Genomic DNA, 22,658 nt, shown 5'->3' on the forward strand with positions numbered 1-22,658 from the left:
TGGATCTTTCAGTACTGATTCACATCCTCTCTTTCTATATTATATACACATGTTGTATTACTATTATATGTGAAAAATATTAAATACATTAATAAATGTGTTCATTATTTGTGGTCATACAAAAGTGTGTTTCTGTTTTCAATTATATTTAATATTTATATTGCATTTCATGCATTTGGAAAATGTTTTTTGCCAACGTGACTTGCAATGCATGCAGTTTTATTTATTTTTACAGTACATGTACTCTCTGGGTATCACACATAACCTTGATGTTGCTAAGGTCATGCTCTACCAGTTGAGATATAGGAATTTGTGTATGTACAGTAACAGTGGGCTTTAAAATTACACTTGTGAAAATGCTTCTAGTTTGCATTTTTTCTTATTTAATTTTTTTCCCCATTACAAATCATATTATTAGGATTACAATTTGAGTGAATAGTTGAATTGAAATATTTAACAAAAATTACAGAATTTCTTAGTATTGGGATGTTCCTCAAGCTGATGATGCACGTCACCCCAGAATGATTTAAAGGAATAGCTCACCCCAAAAATTTGGGTGAACTATTCTCTCATCATTTACTCCATCCAAGATGTGTATAAATTTCTTTCTTCTGCAGAACACAAACGAAGATTTTTAGAAGGCTATCTCAGCTCTGTAGCTCCATACTATGCAAGTGGATGGTGATCAGCACTTTAATGCTCCAAAAAGCACAGACAGTCGTACTAAAGGTAATCCATATGACTTGTGGTTAAATGAATGTCTTCTGAAGCGGTACGATTGCTTTGGGTGAGAAACAGATCAATATTTAAGTCCTTTTCACTATAATTGTTTACTTCCAGTCACTCTCCAATGCACGTTCATGAGGGGAGCCAGTTCACACTACCTCTCGTGACATAAACGCGTTGGCATGTTCAAATGAAAGCAAAACCAATGAAGCTTGTGAACAGGGTTCTGTTGTAAATAAACAGAGCACTTCCGGTTGTTTCGTGCCTATGTCACGTGAGAGGCTGCGTGTATTTGGTCCTCTCATGAACGTACATTGGCGAGTGAATGGAAGTAAACGATTATAGTGGACCTACAGAGCTGAAATATTCTTCTAAAAATCTTCATTTGCGTTCAGTAGAAGAAAGAAAGTCATACACATCTGAGATGACATGTGAGTGAGTAAATGATGAAAGAATTTTCATTTTGGGTGAACTATCCTTTTAAGAAAGTCCCAAAAAGTAACTTGTGTGCTTCAACAGAAGCAAGGGAATATATGTTAACATTGTCATAATCACAGATTTGCTTATTTGAATAGTGATCTAAAAACACAATAAGCAGACTCATACATATTTCTTATTCATTTTACGTCATAACATTTCTTTGTTTTAAATTTGACCAAATCCAGAAACTTCTAAATTAGATTTTGAATCCCAGATTTGTTTGAATCCCAAAGATGTGACTAAGACTTTTAACCACGCTGTTTTTCAGTCAAATGCTTTTAATACATCGAAGAAAAGCTCAAAATTTGCAGCCTTCACACAAGATGGCAGCAGTTACACTGAGCTTTCGCTGCATCTACCCTGCTAACAATGGCAAATGTTTACAATAATTCAACAGGATCATAACTCAAACACACACACAGAGAGTTAGACAGCTACAATACCAGGGGGAGCATTAGCATAGCAGCAAATTGCTATTATTTGCTCAGATGGTTCCTGGTGTTAACACAGAGCTCTATGTAATAAACACAAGCAGACAGAGGAAAACCACACCGATTCTCTACAGCACAGAGGTTTGTATTCTTAGCTTGTCTCCCTCCAGAATGAAAGAGAAGCAGATACTGCTTTTGTTTCAGTCTATTTCCCCCTGAATGATAATGAGAGTCGGCAGTAAAGACACAAATCCTGTTCTCTTTATGATACACTACCTGTGTGACTCCACTTTGCTATTTATACAATTTCTATACTGCTATCTAAATATTTGAAATATTTAAATCTAAGACATACTTTTTTTTTCTTTTTTTTTTTTTTCTTTTTCTGATTGTTAAGTATGAATGAAATTGTGTTTGCACAGTATCACCTGTAGTTTTCTGGAGCTCTTTGATCATTTTAAAGGCTGTATTACAGGAAGCCTGTTATAAACAACAGCAATTAACAACAACACAAGAAACAGCAAATAAACTTAATAGGATGTAACATTAGAGTTAAATGATATTCCCTAAATTATTTACAGAAAATAAATTAGTATCGCTTTACAAAAAGGTTGTTTAGGTTAATATTAGTTAATGCATTAGGTATCATGAACTAAAAATTCACATTCGTTTTTACAATATTTATTAATGTTAATAGATATATTATTATAGTATACCATTATATTGGTTACACTTTATTTTACAGTGTCTGTGTTACACATATTACAAGTTACTAATATTAATCATAATGTTATTCCAATAATAATAACCAGCAATAATAATAACATGTAATTATCCAGTAAGTACATGTTATTACTATATTGTCACTCAGTAATTACTTATGTGAATATTGAGAAACATGAACACAGTAAAATAAAATGTGTGGCATTTATATAAAATTACATTATTTTAATGTATCTATATGTAGAAATTAACATTAACCAAGATTATTAAATGCTGTAAAATGATTGCTAATTGTCAGTTCATGTTAACTAATATATTAACTAATATTAAAGGAATGTTCCGCAGTCAATACAGGTTAAGCTCAACTGACATCATTTGTGGCATAATATTGATTACTACAAAAATGTATTTCGAATTGAAATAAAAATAAAAAGCAAAAATCGATGTTCCAGTGAGGCACTTACAATGGAAGTGAATGGGGGCCAATTTTTTGAGGGTTTAAACAGAAATGTGAAGCTTAAAAGCACTTACATTAATTCTTCTGTAAAAACTTGTGTTGAGTTGTAAATTTGTTTAAATCATAATTTTTACAGTCGTTTTAGGGTTTGTTGACATTACATCGTCATGGTAATGAAGTTGTAAAATTGGTTATAACTTTACACAGAAAAGGTTAGTACGTGACTCGTGTCTGTACTTTTAAAACGGTGAATATTTTAACGTTAAAAAATTGGCCCCCCATTCCCTTCCATTGCAAGTGCCTCACTGGAACCAAGATGTTTGCTTTTTTTAAGAAAAGGAGGGGTCAGTCAAGATAAATTTTGTGGTGATCAATATTATGCCACAAATGCTGTCGATTGAGCTAAACTTATATTGAACCCGGAATATTTCAATCTTATTGAACAAATGTGACAGACAAATTTAAAGATATTCTCAGCCAGGTGATTTAACTCCATGTAATCATCCATATAAATGACCATTGCCAACACATGAAAAAGCCAGACAAATTTAAGTCCATTTTTTTATTTTTTTTTCTAACTGCAGATTTTAGGAATACAACTGAACATTATTTTGTGACTCATAAATAATAATAATAAAAATAAATTTACTACAAAAACAATCTAATGTTAGTAGGATGTAAAAAATATCTTTCACTATTAAAGGCACAAAAATGTACTTAGTGACAACACTGAGAAGAAAACCTGCAGCATTCAGTCTCTTTAAATTCTTTATTTTTTCACACTCCATCAGAGAACACTGAAATGTTACAAAGAGATGTGTCCGATCCTACATCGAAAGAAAGACTACATCAGGAAACTGATGCCAATATCTGTAGCACGACACCCAGAACGTGCTACAAATAAAATAGCATGTTGCTGGAAAAGACAAAGGACCTTTGCAAAGCTCTAATGCAAAACAAAAATTTGTACAATTAACAACAAACAGAAAAAAAAAAAATTATAATAATAATTGGGCACCTTCTAAGATTAGGCTAAGATTAGGTGCTGAGGTAGACGTAACTATAACAATTCAAATAATAATAATAATAACAAACAAAAATAAAACCCCACAAACAAAACACTATATTTTTAAAGAGCAACTGGACTGGCACTTGTGCTGTCACAAAAAAAAAAAAAAAAAAAGGAGAGATACAGTAGAGAGAGGGAATAGAGTGAAAAAGAGGATGGGCAGAGAGAGAAAGGAAGAGAACAGCTAGAGAGGGAAAAACTGCTTTGTTACATAAAAAGCTTTGTTACGCTTGGTCCGACAGGGCAATTGGTCCTCAGTGCTAATATATATATATATATATATATATATATATATATATATATATATATATAAAAAAAAAAAAAAAAGACAACATCTTGGTGCTTTGTTACTCAAACAGTTTAGTTTTGACCTCAATGGCACATGCATGGCAACACAGCATGAAATGGTTACTCTTTCTATAGAACACCACACTGGAACACAGTGAGCCAACTCCAGGGATGCAATGATGACACTTGGCTTACTGCTTCCTTAAAAATAAGTACTTTAACCAACAAATAAATATGTTGAGTAGGGGCAGTAACATTGCATAAACATCCAACGGAATGTTAAAGGGATGTTGTTGAAAGGTTTAATCAGCAAACCTGTTGCTGAGGTGGAAAAACAAGGATTCAAAGGAATTTTGATTCTCAAACATGACTTTTTTTTTGTCCTTAATAGTAGGATATTCACTGTGAAAAATGCACATATTCCAATCCAAGGAATGTTTAGCTTGTTTACAAAATATTTCTTCTTGAACTGTGTATAAAACACTACAGGATTTCAGCATTTGATCAGTCACCAGTGGAACCACTTAAAAAGACCAAATGCCAATTGATAATAATAATAATAATAATAATAATAATAATAAACAACAACCTCACTTTCACTTGGCTTAGTTGCCCTGAACTCTTTAAGTCTTAAAGTGAGGATACTCTATTTCAAATCTGAGATCATCATGACATCCCTGGAGCCCTGAAGACACCAATAATCTTTTGAAAATACAGAAACTAAGCAGATATATGTGGACAATCTGTTGAACAATTTCATTTAGGCACAACGATATTACAGAAACATCATTAGAACATTGAGGGAAGAACTACATCAATGCCAATATTTTTTAATCAGCATGAGAGAAAAGTGGCATAGAACATTACTTTCGGATTAGTGCATTTGTCACTAATGTGCTCTCTCTCTCTCTCTCTCTCTCTCTCACACACACACACACACACACACACACACACACACACACACACACACACACACACACACACACACACACACACACACAGTAAAAAAAAAAAAAAGAAAAGAAAATGAGAACAGTGACACTGGTATGTCACTTAATATCTTGTATTGTTGCCACATATTGCAAACTCCGTTTTACCCATTTAATATTAGTTGACTTTAGCCATTCACAGAACAAAAAATATATTTCGGCCTTAATCATGGCGCTACTTGTTTTTAATTCTCACAGGGGTCCAAAACGTCCCCAAACTCACAGTGTTTTCCAGAAAACAATGGCAAGACACATGACAAATACATTTTTCTTTAATGTGTCTCCCCATCCCTTCTTTTTTTTTTAGTAACTTCAAGTACAAAAACAAAAAGTTGGCAACATGATTGTTTGAGATATTGTGTGCAATGTAACTGATCATTGGCATCACATCATTTTTTTCTTGTTATTTTCACAAAAGGAGTATGTGGCTGATTTAGTCCTTCACCTGCAATGTATTTGACATCCAGAAAGCAACATTTATCACTATAGGATCACACACTGTCCAACATTACCAAAGAGGAGCAAAGGCAAACGATTTAAACGAGAGAATAATGATATAAAAAAAGAACTACAAAGTTTTGCCCTGCTGAAACCTCAACAAATGGAAAAAGGGACTGACACTGAATACAAAAATATCACAATTTTATATATCAAATGGCCTCTGTTGGCTCTTGCTCAGGACTACACTCATATAAAGAAACATGTCAACTGACAGTAATTTTTTTATTCCTTTCGGCATTGATTACCACTTGCAGTCCCAATTGTCCAACGCACAACAATGCACTGCTGCATATGACCTGTTCTTGGCAGTTCACACTCTGTGAACCTTCTTTTTTCACATTACAAAACTACAATTCTATTCACATATTTTCAAGTTTAATGTTTTTTTTTCTTTTTTTTTTTTTAAACTTTAAAGTACTACACTTCACCTGTCCCATACACACACCGCCCCGATCAACTCTTCCCCAAACTTAAGGCTTTGTCTGCTCTTAAGGTTGTCTGCTCTTGTCTGCTCTTAAGGTAAGGTTTACAAAGGGGGGCGGGGGGAATTTCATGTTTGTCGCTTACAAATTGAACAGACAACACTTGAAAGCATGAGATGAAGTTGCAATAACGCAAAACGCAAACGAATGTGCTTTTGCAAATGAAAAACAAAACAAAACTTAAGAGGTAGCTTACAAAAATGACCAAACCCACAAGCTCTTCAACAAGCAGGGTTAGTAAAAACAAAACAAAACAAAAAACATAATACCAAGTTTGGTAAGATTAAAATAAAAACAAAGTTAACGAAAGACAAATAATCTCTCTTTACCGTGGCACTTAATTTCTTAAGTCCTTAAGTACACGCTGCTTTTCAAATCTCAGCTGCTTGACATCACAGAAAGACAAACACAAGCAAACAAATCAAATATACAACAAGATGAAACAAAGGAAAAATTAAACCACTAGCACATGAGGTCACAAAAAAAACGAGGTAATTCAAGTACGACGTGCTGAAGTAAATCAAGGTATAATAGGAAACACAGACAAAGCACACGAACAAAAGAGTTGATCTGTTCGATTCTCTTATATCAGCCTTTCAGGCTGGACAGACCAAGCCTCGAATCACTGAACGTTTAGATATGTGCGGACGAGCCCTGTATGTCAGTGCTATTCTGTCTCCAAGCCACTGACAAAAGCAGCTTTAGTCATAATTTTGGTCTCTATAACAACAGCATAAACAGTTGAATAGATGTCTAGAGTGAAACGGATGTTCTGTATGTATTGCCAAGTTACTCGCTTCAAACCGTAATGATTTGATCAGACATGTACTTAAACAAGAGACAAGAGTGAAAAACTGCAACAAAACAAACATATACAGTGTGCATAAATGGGTTATTTTGATCAATATAAACTTGCAAGGAAACATCAAACAAAAATTGTCATCGTGAGCTTGTAATATGCATATGAAGCTATGAGACTATGCCAAGTAACCAAAGATTATGTAAAAAAGAAACAATGAAATGACATTGATGAGCAGAGTATTGAGAGCTGAGCTGATTTTTATGCTGGTTAAACCAATAAGCCCTTAATGAATGTGAATCATATGGGACGGATCTACCCACCGAGTGTCAGCCGAGCATCATGAATGTTTCGCGAGAAGCTTATGCCCCAGTTTGCACTAATGGCTCTGATGAACATGACAGTTTATATTTGCTGTTGTGTTCCCGACTGGTGCATCATTACTGACAGATCTAAGTGCTTTGTGCACTGACTCCTCTATTGCAATTACTCTGATAAAAGAAGATCAGCTATCAGAGATAAACAAAGAGAGGGTACAGTGTCTCATTTACAGTGGGAGACAGTCTTATACTAGTATGTACCAGTAGGGGGCGCCTTTTCTAAGAGTGAGTCGAAGGGTGAAATATTGTTAGTGTGTGTTTGTTTTTAGTTTTACAACTGATATAAGGCATAATTAGATATTTAAAAGGATAGTTCACCCAAAATGAAAATCGTCATTTACTCAACCTCACGTTGTGCCAAACCCGTATGACTTTCTTTCTTTTTAGATGTTAGAGTCACCATTCACTTTCAGTGAATGCAATGAAAGTGAATAATGACTAAGTCTAACATTCTGCTTAACATCTCATTTTGTGTTCCATGCATGAAATAAAGTCTTACAGGTTTGAAACAACATGAGGGTCAGTGATGATGACCGAATTTTGTTTTTGCATAATTATCCCTTTAATTGCCTGGGACATAAGTTGATGCCAGATGTATAGAGCAGACTTTCCATATGACCATAATATGAACAGATGAACACCTATAACACAATGCTGAGTACAGAATGCAATAGCAAAATGATTCACATGGATGCGATACTGACATGGTAAGATTTTTTTTTTTTTTTTTTTTTTACTGCCTTTCTATATTCCATCCTTTCCCATTCTGTCTTGCCCAGCCCCTCCAACAAATGTGACCATTTGCTTTTTCTGTCCATTTCCTCCACAATGACAACCTGACTGCGTTTCCTTCCCGCCCCTCCCTCTCCCCTCCTGTGCCCTCTCCATCTCCATCTTCAGACGTAGCAGAGGTACAGGTATGTCTTCTCTATCCTCCAGTCAGGCGGGATGTCTTCAGGCTTGTGGCCCTTCATGTGCTTCTGCATGGCAGAGAGGCTGGGGCAATACTCCAGGCAGATGGTGCACTGGTATGGCGAGGCGCCGTTGTGGGTGCGCAGGTGTTTGATCATGGCCGAGTAGTCCCTGGAGCGCTGGTGGCAAAGCTTGCACTCAAACGGCTTCTCACCTGCAGAGAGCAGAGACAGTGTCAGGATGCCGCAAAACACGTCAAGCACTTGAAATGTATTTATGCTGTACTCTTATGGTTCTATTTTCATATTTGTTCACAGACTGGAATTCTGTAAAAAAAAAAGAAAAAAGAAACCCGCTGGAGAATAGCAGATATACAGCACACCTCCATTTTGATTATACATATGAACATTGATATAGACTTGCTTTTATAGTAGAATTTCATCTTGAATGAGCACCACCTATATGTCAGTGGTGATCCCATTCTTTTTATTTTGATTAATTGGAATTTTTAATTACCATCAAATTGTATCTGTTTGAAACAAATTCAGTACTTGTACAAATACTTGTACAGAGCACTTTTCAGGCACATTAGATGACTACAAGGGCATAGATTTGGCTTGAACATGAAAGGGGGGGGGGGGGCTTGTAGTGTGAAGAAGTTACATGTTTCCACTGATCATTGTATAAACATTGGGGGGGATCTTCTGCTTTATTGTGTCAAAAGGAAATATCAATTTTATATTTCTAAACATTACTTTTGCAAAGAGAATAGAAGTAGATTAAGGAGTCCTGCAACAGATGTTTCGGCCCCCACAGAGTCCGGATTTCAACATCATTGAGTCAGTCTGGGACTACATGAAGCAGCATTATTTATAAAAAAAAAGAAAAAAACAAAAACAAACAAAAAAACAAAAAAATCCTCAGTATACATCATTTTTAACAACTGCCCTAAAACGTTTGCACACTGCTGTCTGTAAAATATTTTTATTTCAAAATATAGAAGTCAGTTTGGCATACAAAAAATGAGAGAAAAATCCATATAGACTTCCATTGAAAAGGTCCCCACACATGGGCTTGTCTTGGGCCAGTAAATGACCATCTAGCAACCATGTAGTAATGCCCTAGCAACCACCTAGCGGAGATCACAAAACACTGGCCTTGCATAAACATAAACTAGTATTATATATATATATATATATCTCTCTCTCTCTCTCGATAGATACATAGATAGATATATCTATATCTATATATATCTATCTATATATATATATATATATATATATATATTTAACTTAATAAATGTTTTCATTGTTATGGATAATCCAATTGCATTTTGACTAAATACAATATTAAGATGAGCTTTTCACTGCTTTAACTCTTTTTACAGGAGGGTTAACAATAATGTAATACAAGATGCATACAGAACTAACTGATCTCACACCTTTTAATTAATTTCCATGACTTTTACAGTCATTCATGATGTGGATAAGGATTTTTAGCCAATTAAATTCATAGCCAATATAGCTGAGAATAACTAGAAAAATTATATTCACTATACTTTTCATTAATATTTCCATGACTTTTTAGGATTTTATTAATTCCCATGACTGTTCCCAGGCCTGCAAAACACAATTTTAAAATGACCTGATATTTTAAGATTTTTCATGTCAATGGTGTGGCAAACATCACAATTACAATTTCTCATACTTAATGTTAGGAAATTAAACAGAGCCCTGTAGCCTAATTAATAAAGGTTGGCAAGTAACTTCTCAATTTGTGCTAGAGACAAGAATGATACTTCAAATCAAGTGGCTTGTTGCTACTTATATAAGTGATCAGACTTACAATATTTACTCAATGAAACAGTGAAAAAAAGAACTTTCATATGGACAAGAGTATAATAGTGACTCGGGGATGTGCACCTAGCAATGCCCTAGAAACCACTCAGAACACCCTAGCAATGGGGAGTATTAGGAAATACAGGGAAAGTTGTCAGCACAACTCTGAGTTTTGCACAGGGAAGCACCAATCACATTTCTTCATTAAAAGGAAAATCTAGTTTACTTCATTTTCTCAAAACAGAGAAGTGTAAGACAATATTGCAGGATGGGGTAATGAATAAAACTAATTACTCCAAGCCAAACAATAATCTGAATCCGCAATTAATCTTGCAGTCAACAAAGGAGCAGTAAAAGTGTTGTAAAAGGCTGTTCAGATCGGATGCATTCTTACGTAAACAAAAGCTAGGCGCAGTGCAACAGGTGTCTCGAGAAGCATTTTGAAAAGTTCTTTTAACTTGACAGCGCATTTTAAAAAACATGGTACTCATTCTCCTGACACAGAAAAAACACAAAACACGGTGCAACAGTCAAAGACGTCCATCTAGCGTATGCTTACATAGAATAACAATGAAAAACAGTGCACATGGATGCATAAATGTGTTAAATGTGAATGGCCCCTAAGATTTAGAACAAATCACAATTTGTTTCTGTTTAGAATCTCGTCTGAAACTTCTTAAAGATTCAGTAACAAAAATCACAGCACATTTGGTCTGACAGAGGAAAACAAGTCATCTAAATGTTGACCTTTAAAAATATCACAAGGGAAGTGTTGATAAGTTGAGGATTGAAGAACGCTCATGTCGGGGGAAGGCATCCTGGGAATGCAGCCTCTGCATTGTTTGCTCTGGTTTTTACGTGTTTAACCGCAGACTATAGGAATCTTGATCTTAGTGGTTCAAACAATGTCATGACCGTCTGCGTTTGCGTATGCAAAGGCCCTAATGAGACAGTCATTAAACTGTTGGAACTCCTGTGGTAGACACACATGTGTTCAGTGTACTTTGACTGCACTGTAAACAGGGCAGCCTCAGATAACCAGGCAATAATGAATTGCAAATGGAGCTTAGTTATTGATTGGCCATTGACGGCACTGGGGCTGCCAATGTCGATGCTTCATCAAGCAGCTCCCTTCTGTGTTTGGTGAACTTTGACTGTGAGCTTGTTGTATTTGTTATCTCGGGAGCCCTGCACTTGCCAACAAGGCCCTGTCCACTACCCCACCCAAAGACGTCAATTATTTGACAGGCTTCCTTGATAATGTGGCTTAACAGCATTGGTTTTGAGTGGCAGAGAGGAGGGGAAAGTCTGGTGCCCATTGTGTGCGTCAGGGAGACCAGGTCTCTACAGTACGCCACTAATCCTATTGTCAAAGAGTGCGCTGACAGCACTGGAAATGGTCTGCCCTTTGATGAGGGCTTTACAGAGTGCTAAAACCCCAGAATCAATCAGATATTAGCTTAACAAGAGTTAAGGAGGCTCCTTGCACCAATCTGATGATTTAAGCCAATGGGCGACAAACAGAGCATCTGCAATGCTGGCATCTGTGATCTAAAATACCTGATATGAAGATCACACTCACGAATGTCAGAACGCTGCTACGTTAAAGTCAATGGAAATTTCCATTCACAACCCATTTTACTTCTGTAATGAGACATATTTCCAAGTGATACAAGATATTCAATGAGAACAAATATAGGGTGGGAATTTATTTTCCATTGGGAATGAATTGGACCATGAAAAGTGGGCGTTCTATTCCAGAATTTCTAATACATCGCATATACACCGTAGCCTGAGTGGCCCAAGTAACATCAGTGGAAAAGCAAAGTCATTTCAAACTAACATTTTGACTTATGTTTTCGAAGACATGAAGAAAAAAATATTTGGAATAATGTGTACCAATAAATTGTTCACGGTAAGACCAAGATAAATGCATTAAGAGAGTAAATAGAGTTCATTTTGGGTTAACAATAACGTAGTTTGCCTATTTTCACTCGCTGATAGGCAGAGTTTAGATAAACAGGAAGTGGTGCACAGTACCTGTATGGACACGGTAGTGGGTCTCGAGCTGGTGCTTGAGGCTAAATTTCTTGCCACAGCCGTTACATTCATAGGGCTTCTCTCCGGTGTGGATACGCTTGTGTCCCTTCAGTGTGCACTCGTCTCGGAAGCAGCTGCCGCAGAACTCGCACTCAAATGGGTGGTCACCTGCTGGACAGAGGCCTGATCAATATATGTGGTCCATGTAAGTCAATGTTACTCTTAAAGTAACAACCGTTAACAGCTGGACTTGCATAAACAGAGCAATAATGATACTATAATTACCCTTTGCCCCTTGTACATTGTCCTCAACTCCAAAAGTTCCAATGAGGTGAACATACAAAACCGGTATTGAAAAGACTATTAAAATTCAAGCTAGCCAGCATAAGTGAACAAATAATGAATAAACAAACTACAGAAAGACTGAAAGAAAGAAGAAAGAAAAAGAAAGGAGCAAACAAAGAGAACAAACAAAAGAATGAATGAAACAAAAAAATAAAAGAACAATCAAAAGAAGAAAAACAGGAGGAACAAAACAAATGACAAAGAACAAACAAAAAGAACCAATTGAGAATGAAAAAAGTATAAAAGAAAAAGAAACATGAAACAGTGAAAAAATAAACTAAATAAAAAAAATGAAAGGAACAAAACAAAAACAAGAAAGAACAAATAAAAGAACAAAAAACTTAGAAAATGAAAAAATAAATACATAAAAGCACGGAAAGAAAAAGAAAATGAACAAAAGAATGAACAAAAAACAAAGAATGATCAAAAGAACAAAAACAAATAAGAGAACGAAATAAAGAAAAAGCAAGAACAGATGAAAGAATTAAAGGTGCTATATATAATATTTTTACTGTACTAAATCATAAAATGACCATAATATGTCATTAGAGAAGTTGAAATACTGGCTTCTTCGATAACAGTGCTACAGCCAGTATATTCTACTTTGAAGTTTCCATTCCTGGCCGGAATTTCTGTTTATGTTTTGGCCTGTGTGATCCCGCCCACTGCCCACTCACCAATAGTATTTCGACACCACCGGGTTGCCAGATTTGAACAAGTTTGCAGGCAAACAGCACTGCGTGCTGCAACCATGGAAGCCAGCAAACCAACTGGATCAGAGATAACAGATTCCACCCGACCTAAAAAGCCTCACCATCCGTCTAACAAACACTATGACCAGAGGTGTAGTAAAACAAGGATAAATATTGGAGATGCCTTTGGAAGATGGAGACAGCTTAAAGCCCAGAAATCCTTTAAAACGGATGCTGAGTTGGTTAATTTGCATGTCAACATTCTGAGCTTCGAGTCTGGGGCGGGGCAGACAACTCTCCAATATTCTGAATTTGGACTGCATTACCCATTTCAAACGCTTGTTGTCAATGTTACATATAACCTTTAATTATTTATTTTTTTTTTTTTTTGTGGATTTCTTCCCCTTTTTCTCCCAATTTAGAATGCCCAATTCCCACTGTGCTTTTGAGTCCTCGTGGCTGCCTCCGCATCTGAGACCGTCAACCCACGCATTTTATCACGTGGCTTGTTGAGCGCATTGCCACGGACAAAGTGCATGTGGAAGCTTCACGCCATCCACTGCGGCATCCACGCACAACTCACCATGCGCCCCACCGAGAACGATCCACATTATGGCGACCACGAGGAGGTTACCCCATGTGACTCTAACCTCCCTAGCAACCGGGCCAATTTGGTTGCTTAGGAGACCTGGCTGGAGTCACTCAGCACGCCCTGGGATTCGAACTAGCGAACTCCAGGGGTGGTAGCCAGCGTCTTTACTACTGAGCTATCCAGGCTCCCACTTATAGCACCTTTAACAAAGAATGAAAAAAGGAGAGAAAGAACAAATGAAAGAAATAACGGACAAACAAAACAATGAAAGAATTAAAAAACAAAAAATAGCAAATGAATGAAAGAAAAAAGAAAGAACAAACAAAGTATGGACAAAAAAAATGAAAGAAACAAATAAAAAATGAAAAAAAAAATTAAAGAACGAAAGGACAAAGGAACGAACAAAGGAACGAAATGAGAGAAAGAATAAAAGAAAAACAAATGAACAGATGGAAGAAAAGAATGACAATGAAAAATGAGAGAAAGTACAAAACGCACAAATAACTACATTTGCTAAAGCACAGGATAGCCTATAATATTTATTTTAAATCAAGCAATTACAAGCTCTCAGAACAACACCAATTTCCTGTTACAGTTGATCTTTTCAATAGTCTCCTGTCTTCTTGCTAGCTAGACGTTCATTGTTATGGATACTCAGAGGTCAGTATTCAGTGCTATTAAGATATTCAGGGGTGTTTCTTTTTCCCCGGTCTCTACAATAATTGCGTTCATGTGTCTCACAATCAGCTACCCATATATCACTCTCTCCCCATACAGATGCACGACTCGTGTAATGCCAGTCGTGTAATGTTCCCCATATTTAATGCATTTCGCTTCTGTGCTGAGGGTTTAAGTCATTGTCTATGACCTACGCGTTTCATTATCTGGCTGTCCGAGCAGCACCGTGCCTGGGAATAAATTGCATTTCTCGTTATGTACTGTCATGCTCAGGCTCTTGCTGCCTCCCCTTACCAGACAATGTAAATTTCCTCAGGCACGTTTTGAGGGGAGACGCAACTAAACGCTTCACATTTACTACGTGGCTGTTCAGGCTCTATCTACAGTCTGCCAGCAATAAGAGAGAGAGAGAGAGAGAGAGAGAGAAAAACAGACAAAAATGCATTTCAGAAATCAATAAAAGTGGCAATATTTATTTGTCTGCATGAAGTTATCAGTCGCTCCCGCTGTAAGAAATTTTGCACTTTCAAATGCCTCCTCCGCAGCCGAGATCACAATCCATCACACTCCGTGGCTGCTCTCCGGCACGCGACAGGAATAGTAATCCGCCAAATTCACCTGAATTTAATTGCACCTAAGCTAGCGCTTCAATCAAAGACATCTGCACTAGCCTACAGGCTTCTCATCACAAATGCCCAAGAGTTAAATCTGCAGGCACGGTAAAAGCATCTTTAATCTTTATTTGACTAAATAATCTGTGACAGCTCTCTTCTAATACCACAAGGGACAAATTCATATCCTAATACAAGCAGGGCATTCTTTTAGGCTACCTGTTATGTAAATGCATTGTGTTTCTGCTATAAACAGAAGGCAATCTGCTTATCAAATTCTGTTTGGCGGCTTAGCTTTTGTTTGGAATATATTAAGCTTTGAGGCAGTAAAGATACAAGGTGATAGATCAAGATGCTGTCACGGAGCGCGTGTTCATCTGTTTTTTTCTGTGTCTGTCTGAAAGTCTAGTGGCTGTGAGGCACAACGAGGGCGGAAGACACAATTGAGAAGCTCGGGGGCTGCCACCTGCGTCCCTGTGCCCCGGGTTGGGGGGTGGCTTTGATGGCATTGTACCTGGCCAGGGTCTGCGGGCACTGCCTGCTCTCTAGGGCCAAGGCTTACGTTAAGGCAGAGGCAGACTTCATTATGCACTAAGCAGCGTAAATCAAGGATCCATCACTGCCAGGGCCTCAACTGGCCTGCGCTATCAAACACAGCTGCAAACACAAAACACTCGCCGCAGATGGAAAATGGGCTCCGAATATAACACAAGCGCAGAACAACAACGGAATATTAACGAGGGATGGCCGGCAGCGTGTAGAATCGTGCGGGGGGAGCGAGGGGGCTGCCATGATTATCAGCCCTAATGGATGCCAGCGTTTGCTCACACTGTTGTGTGTCTGTAAAAATACACATGCATGTAGATTCAAGAATACAAATTCCTCTCTAAAATCAGTAGAGACGAGTTGAATCAATCTGTCAGAATTGGTTCCGCATCAGAATTTAGACTGAAGTATGACTGAAATAAAATGAAAGGTTAGGTTTGAATTAGTCAATAATGACTGCATGGGCACCTAATTACTCTTTTAGGCATTTTTTGAGAGAGTATCACCACACAGCATCCGAAATTAACACCAATCGCCAGATGCGAGTAAAAACTGGCGATGGCGAGTAAATTAAACTAAATGGGCTACTCTGAAGCTGTATTAGAACAACCCAAAAATCCCATTGTCACTGGGTCAACACATTTTTATTTTTTTTTATCAAAATTATGCAAAAATACAGTTTCATTGGATTGCTATATGGTTTCATATAGCAATCCACCTTCCATTGGCAGGTACGTAGCATTAAAGGGACAGTTCAACCATAAATTAAAATCATGTTGTTCCACATGACAGCCTAACAGGAGATGTTAGGCAATATGTTAGTTTCAGTCACCATTCACTTTTAATGTATGGAAAAAATGTGCAATGAAAGTAAATGGTGACAAACATATTACCTAACATCTTCTTTTGTCTCCCACGGAAGAAAGTCATACGGGATTGGTACAACATGAGGGTGAGATGATTATCGCTTTAATTTTGGGTCTGGGTGCCACTATTGGTGAACTGGCAAGGAGAAAACAGGGAAACATGGAGCTCTCGCTGTCCACTGTTTCTCCAGAGAAACATCAATGCGCTTATAACATCAGTGATTCTTTCCAGCATTAAAAAAAATACAGAATGAATGAGATTAAGAAGATCAAAGCAGAATTAATCACAAGCAGCGCCTCTTCTTTTTATGTTCTCCTTTTAAAAAAATCTGAGATTTACTTTCAGTGGTTGTTGCAAGTGCCAATAGCGGTACTTCTCTTTCAGCTCCTTGACAAAAGCCCCCACATCACATTAAACGGGTGCTTGCTGCTGCTCATTGTAATTTAATGCACGCCTACAGAGAATTGGGTTCAAACTATCGCGACGCTGCATCACCGCCGCTCTCTCCCTCCACGTGTCTGCGGCAGGGCAGGCCGTTGACATTTATGCATGTGGGCGGGAGTCGGCCTGTCATCTCCAATGTGCGGCCCAGCATGGACAAGTGAGTACAGTAAGGGCTCCGCCACCCTGCACCATCAGTCGCCCAATAAGGGCAGGGCGGAATGTAAACAGGCTCATCTCCCCACTTTCGCTTCAAATATTAATCGTGACCACCGGTGAGTAAAGTAGCTCTGACACGTCAGGCTGTTATTTAAGGTCAGAGACGAGGCGGGGAAAAGCCTTTCTGGAGAAAATGGGATTTATTTCCAGCGTCTCATATTCGGAGACAGTAATGGAGACTGTTCCTTGAGTCGCCTCATCTGCTCAGCCATGTGTCTGGCCACATGGGGATGGAGCAGGCATATAGCGGGGCTAGCCTGACTGGGGAGTGTGATATCAGTGCTGTCACAAGCCATCACAGCGCTGTGGCCTTTCGCTAAATGACATGTCACTTCAGCCTGCTATCTTCATTCCATCCACCTCCATCCAGAAGGTGCTGATGTTTGAGAGGATGACAGTTAAAAAAAGGAAACACATTGACTGTACTGCAATCCTGATTTAAACGATACAGGGTGAGTGTTTAAAATAATTATTCGGTTTGATGGATGTGCATTAGAAACATCAAATCACTAAATTAATATATATTTCTGGTGCATTTCAGAAATCTGGATAGGGTCCTAAGGTGGAATTTAGTCAATGTTTATTAGCTTTGAAGCCATCAATATACTAGGGTACTCTAAAAGGAATAGGTCACCCAAAAAAGAGAATTCTCTCATCATTTACTCACCCTCATGCCATCCCAGATGCATTACTTTTTTCTTCTACAGAACAGAAACAAATATTTTAAGAAACATATCTCCACTCTGTTGGTCCATTCAATGCAAGTGAATGGTGGCCAGAACATTTAAGCTCCAAAAAGCACAAAGGCAGCATAAAAGTAACCCACGACTCCAGTGGTTAAATCCATGTCTACTGAAGCAAAATGATAGTTAGGGTGAGAAACAGATCAATATTTAAGTCCTTTTTTACTATAAACTCTCCTCCCTACTCAGTAGGTGGCGATATGCACGAAGAATGCAAAACACAAAAACAAAAGAAGAAGAACTCTTAGGAGAGACGAGCGCTTAGGAGGGCTGTTTGAAAGTGGAGATTGATAGTAAAAAAGGACTTAAATATTTATCTCTTTCTCACCCATACCTATCATATAGCTTCTGAAGACATGGATTTTAACACTGGTGTTGTATGGATTACTTTTATGCTTCCTTTATGTGCTTTTTAGAGCTTCAAAATTCTGGCCACCTTTCACTTACACTGAATGGACAAACAGAGCTGAGATATTCTTCTAAAAATCTTCATTTGAGATCTACAGAAGAAAGAAACCATCTGGGATGGCATGAGGGTGAGTAAATTATGAGAGAATTTTCATTTTTGGGTGAACTATTCAACAAAACTAACCTTTAGAAGATACATGCATTTACATTTTACAGTCTTTCTCTTTTGGAAAGAGAAATACCACAGGCAACCAACTAGCAAGAAGAAAATCATGATTAATGGTTGCGATGTAATGACAGCATTTTGGCTATTTAAAAAAAAGGAAAAGTTCTTTCATATGCCTGCCCAATTTTTCTTTTTCAATTTGAAATTTCCTGTCAACAAAGGAAATAAAACTGCTCTTTTTAAATTATTTCATGGGGTGTTTAAGTGTATGGAAACTGAAGGAACAAAGTAACAGTTAACTATTCCAACTATTAGTGAAATAAAGAGTTGATCTGAGACCTGTGTGCGAGCGGAGATGGCGTTTGAGTGCGGTGTGGCTGGGGAACGTGCGGTTGCACTCGCTGCAGATGTAGCTGCGCACGCCTGCGTGAACCTCCATATGCTGCTGCAGAGCTGTCTGCGTCTGGAATCGCTTCCCGCAGAGCAAACAGAAGATGGCCATATCTGATCCTAAAAAAATGACAAAGAGAAATTTTAGTACAACACCAATCACAGTATGCACGTTAAAGCTAAAGTTATAATATTTTCTCCTATCCCGGCTTAATATGCAGAGACAACTAAAGTATAAGTAAGCCATTTTTATGTTGATTTCCTCAAAGTGTAACACTCTGACCCCAGCTTAGCTGGGCTATGCGAAAAAAGAATTTCACTGTATATGTTCAAAATGCATAATGCGTGACAAAAAATAAAGGCTTCTTCTTAAAGGCTGCTTCTTCTTCTGGTGTTTTCAAAACGTTGCTCTGTTTGAGCATGATGAAAAGCCTGACATAGCAACATTGGCTCAACCAATGGTGTGAGTGTGGGGCGGGGTTAACTGTTCGTCTGACCAATAAAAGCTGGGAGAGTTTTCAGGAAACCTATTTTTTTGCAATTTCTTTTGGTGATGCTAGTGACAGAAATGTCAAGAAATAAAAAAAATAAATAAAAAAAATTGCATTATTTTGAATCTGGTGTCATCGTGTGTTCACTGTGCAAACAAAATGCAAAAACTTAAGATATTCAAGTTGGAATAGAAAACAAATATTTAGAAAATACACAAGTGCCTCGGTGGATCAATAGAAGAATCTAAATCAGTGTCAAAGGAGTAGAGATGCACATTAAATCTGGTGCCACAAGAGGCCAGCAGGCAGATAAATCCAATGATATTAAGGAATTAATATGAGCAAACCACTGAAATCTCTGCAACAAACAATGCTCACACCTGGGTGTTTAAACTGATAAAATGTGCAAAGTGAGCAATTTTGTTTCTCTCTCCAGCTCTCATTATTTTTATTTTTTTTTTACTCTCATACAATCACTTACACTTCACACTTTTTTCCAATTATCAGCCTGCAGAAAACTCTGGGGAAAGTGGGAGTGTTTTAAGCTCTACTTCTATTTCATGAGTCGATAACACATCTTTGGGGCAAAGCTGCCACTAATTTAAAAATCTATGAAGAGCTCCAGTCTCATGTTCATAAAGTGTGATCAATCAGCATTTGCTGGAAAAAAAGGGAAGGGAGCGATTGAGAGGATGAGGATGAGGAGTTAGAGATGAGTGAGAGACACAGGGAGTGCTGTTCTTAAATCTCAGACAGTGTGGCTAAATTATGGCTGCTTCTCTGCTAATAAATTCTGACAAACCTCTAGCTTTCTCTCTACTCAAATGCCTCCCTCCCTCCTCCATCTCTTTCCTACAACTGTCTCCTCCTTTAATGACTCCTAATGTCTCTTGGTTTATCGATGAAAAGGGGGCTATTGATGGGGGCTGATTGTGGCAGGAGCTACCAAAGAACTTTGGGACCGTGACAAGCAGCACTCTGAAATATAAAGGAAAGTTTGTTTCAGGGCTGTCTGGGGCAAGGGCTGAACACATTGTTTTGCCCTAGGCAGGTAAAAAATGGTTACTAAATGGTTTTGAGTGCACTTGATTGGGCTGTCTAAACGTGTACACACGCGAATGGGTGATTTGTTCAACGGCATTTTTAGAAAAAAAAAATTCCCCACATTTTCCTTTTTTGAAATTCAAAACCAAATGGACATGACACTTCTGGTGTTTGGTATCTGTTGCACATCCGAGATGTAAATAAGGAATTAATTGTAATAAAAAGGCAATTTTCAGGGGGTGGATGGAGGGAGATAAAAGACAGGGTGACAGAAGAAAAGAGTGGGGGGAGGAAAGGCTGTGTGGAATGTGAGAGATTAGGTGGTCCTGACCCGGAGAGCTCAAGGGTCTGGATAGGGCAAATGGAAAGACTAAGGCACATCACCAGTGCTGCTCCAGGATTGCTCTTAAAATCCCATATTATCAGCAACTAAAAGAGTTAATAAAGACGGTTTGCCTGCTTTTCTTTCTAGTATTGTCCCCCTAGGAATGCCCAACCAATGACCTTGTACTGTGGGGCCATACTGGTAAACTATTTGGAGATTTGCCCACATTTTGGATCAATTTCATCTACAGTAATGTGCTTTAGACTACTCTTTGGAAAGATTGTAACCTTATTCCAAATCTAGTATTTTTTTATGTGTGTGTGCAATTATGTATACATAGCACCACAGATGTCCACATTTTTCACACTGTGCCTAAATATTTCTTGCATATATAAAAAAGGCAGCACAATAAATTACATTCATCAACCTCATTAAGTTCAAATCAACAAAGAGATTTGTTGGTTTGAGAATACATACTATAATATTTAGAAACAGAGGCTGTGTTTCAAATTTTAAAACATCAGAGGAGAATCGCAGTGGACATACTTGGATATTTTGATAGTTACCACCAAAACCTTACACGCATAGAATGGCACTTGCGTTTGTCATTATACTATAATATATGTCAACGGAAGCATGCAAAGATGAAAGTTAAGCTTCAATAGAGGTTTACTTCTGCAGTTTAGGGCAGATTGTTTTCATACAAACTCAAACTGTACCGGAGTTCTCATGAGCCAAACTCCAGACCATTTTACCATGTGGATTTGGAAAACCACTTACACACCAACCAAACGAACCAAACTCTATAATGTCAAACGGAATTGGATCCACACCAAAAGCTCTAGTTTGAAAGCACCCTCAGATGAATCCCTTAAGGAGATTGAATTCTGTTTCCATTAATGGTAGCGTACAACATATCAAAGAAATCTATGTTGTGCTATTTAGGCTGTTTTATAATAACACTGTACTATCAAGCCAAGCAATGTTCACTGATTTTATTCTTAACAGGTTTTACATTTTACCTTTTAATGTACCAAATTTCTCAGGTGGTAAAAACACTATTTTTGAAGAAAAAACACTATTCTGGGAATAGAACAGTAGAAGGGCAGGGGGGACAGCTGATAAAGTGGCAGCCATGGAGGGAAGCGCAGTGTCCGTGTGATTGGTGTTAGCCAGAATTAAGTGTTCCTCAGTGTGAAGTAAAGAGCATCACTAGTAAATGGTCTGGCTTGTGAGAAACTCTACTGTGAGAAACTGAAGGGCAAGGCTGAGAAAAGAACTAGACAGAGAGAGAGAGTGTGAGAGAGAGAGAGAGAGAGAGAGAGAAGTGGCTGACCCAGTCGCCTCCATTACAGTGCAAAACTGAATTGGACAAAGTGACACCTGGATAGAAGACTGCCTTGGCTGCAGCTGCCTGCTGCTGAGTTTTGGCATAATTTACCTCCACACCCGTGTCTATTTATAAGGGCCTCTTGGCTCTTTCGCAGTGTTAAGTTAATGGCCTTGAAGAGGCATTGGCCGTTATTTAACAGCGGGTGCGCTGTGCCATGTAGGTGTTGGGGGTGTTCTGCTTGTGTTCACTATTACTGGAAACACCTCCATCCTCCTGGAGGTTTGTTAGACCCTCCTGGCTCCGAAAACTGCTTGTAGGACAACCAGAATACCATGACTAGCATAGTTTGACACATAAATCACCAAAAGGTGAAGTGTGTGATTTCTGTGCCACTAGTGGCACTAAATGGAATTGCACACATAATGACTCCCTCTGCTACTGGTCGGACAAAAAAGTGCCACTTTTGTGTTCCATGGAAGAAAAAATATAATTTGTGTTTGGAACAACATGAGGGTGTCATTTTTGGGTGAACTATCCCTTTAAGAATGCAGTACGGCATGAAAGCAATATTGGAGTTTGTACTCAAATAAATTGAACAGGGCTGTGATTAAAACTTAATGTGAGAGTTAGAAGATGTTACTGCATTTCCCAC

At 37.9% G+C, this 22,658-nt stretch overlaps 1 protein-coding gene across 1 annotated transcript in view; it reads right to left on the minus strand.

Annotated features, from left to right (window-relative positions):
* Positions 1 to 3,572: 3,572 nt before the first annotated feature.
* The window catches only part of LOC127431368 (zinc finger and BTB domain-containing protein 16-A-like), a 140,382-nt gene continuing 121,296 nt past the window's right edge, over positions 3,573 to 22,658 (minus strand). Inside the window, exons 5-7 of the mRNA XM_051681794.1 lie at positions 18,763 to 18,933; positions 12,116 to 12,283; positions 3,573 to 8,451 (exon numbers count right to left, since the gene is read on the minus strand). Of these exons, the coding sequence (XP_051537754.1) occupies positions 8,222 to 8,451; positions 12,116 to 12,283; positions 18,763 to 18,933 (569 nt within the window). The 3' untranslated portion in view covers positions 3,573 to 8,221. The remainder of the gene's footprint in view (positions 8,452 to 12,115; positions 12,284 to 18,762; positions 18,934 to 22,658) is intronic.

Source organism: Myxocyprinus asiaticus, chromosome 40 (genome assembly GCF_019703515.2).
Source record: "Myxocyprinus asiaticus isolate MX2 ecotype Aquarium Trade chromosome 40, UBuf_Myxa_2, whole genome shotgun sequence".
Lineage (NCBI taxonomy): Eukaryota > Metazoa > Chordata > Actinopteri > Cypriniformes > Catostomidae > Myxocyprinus > Myxocyprinus asiaticus.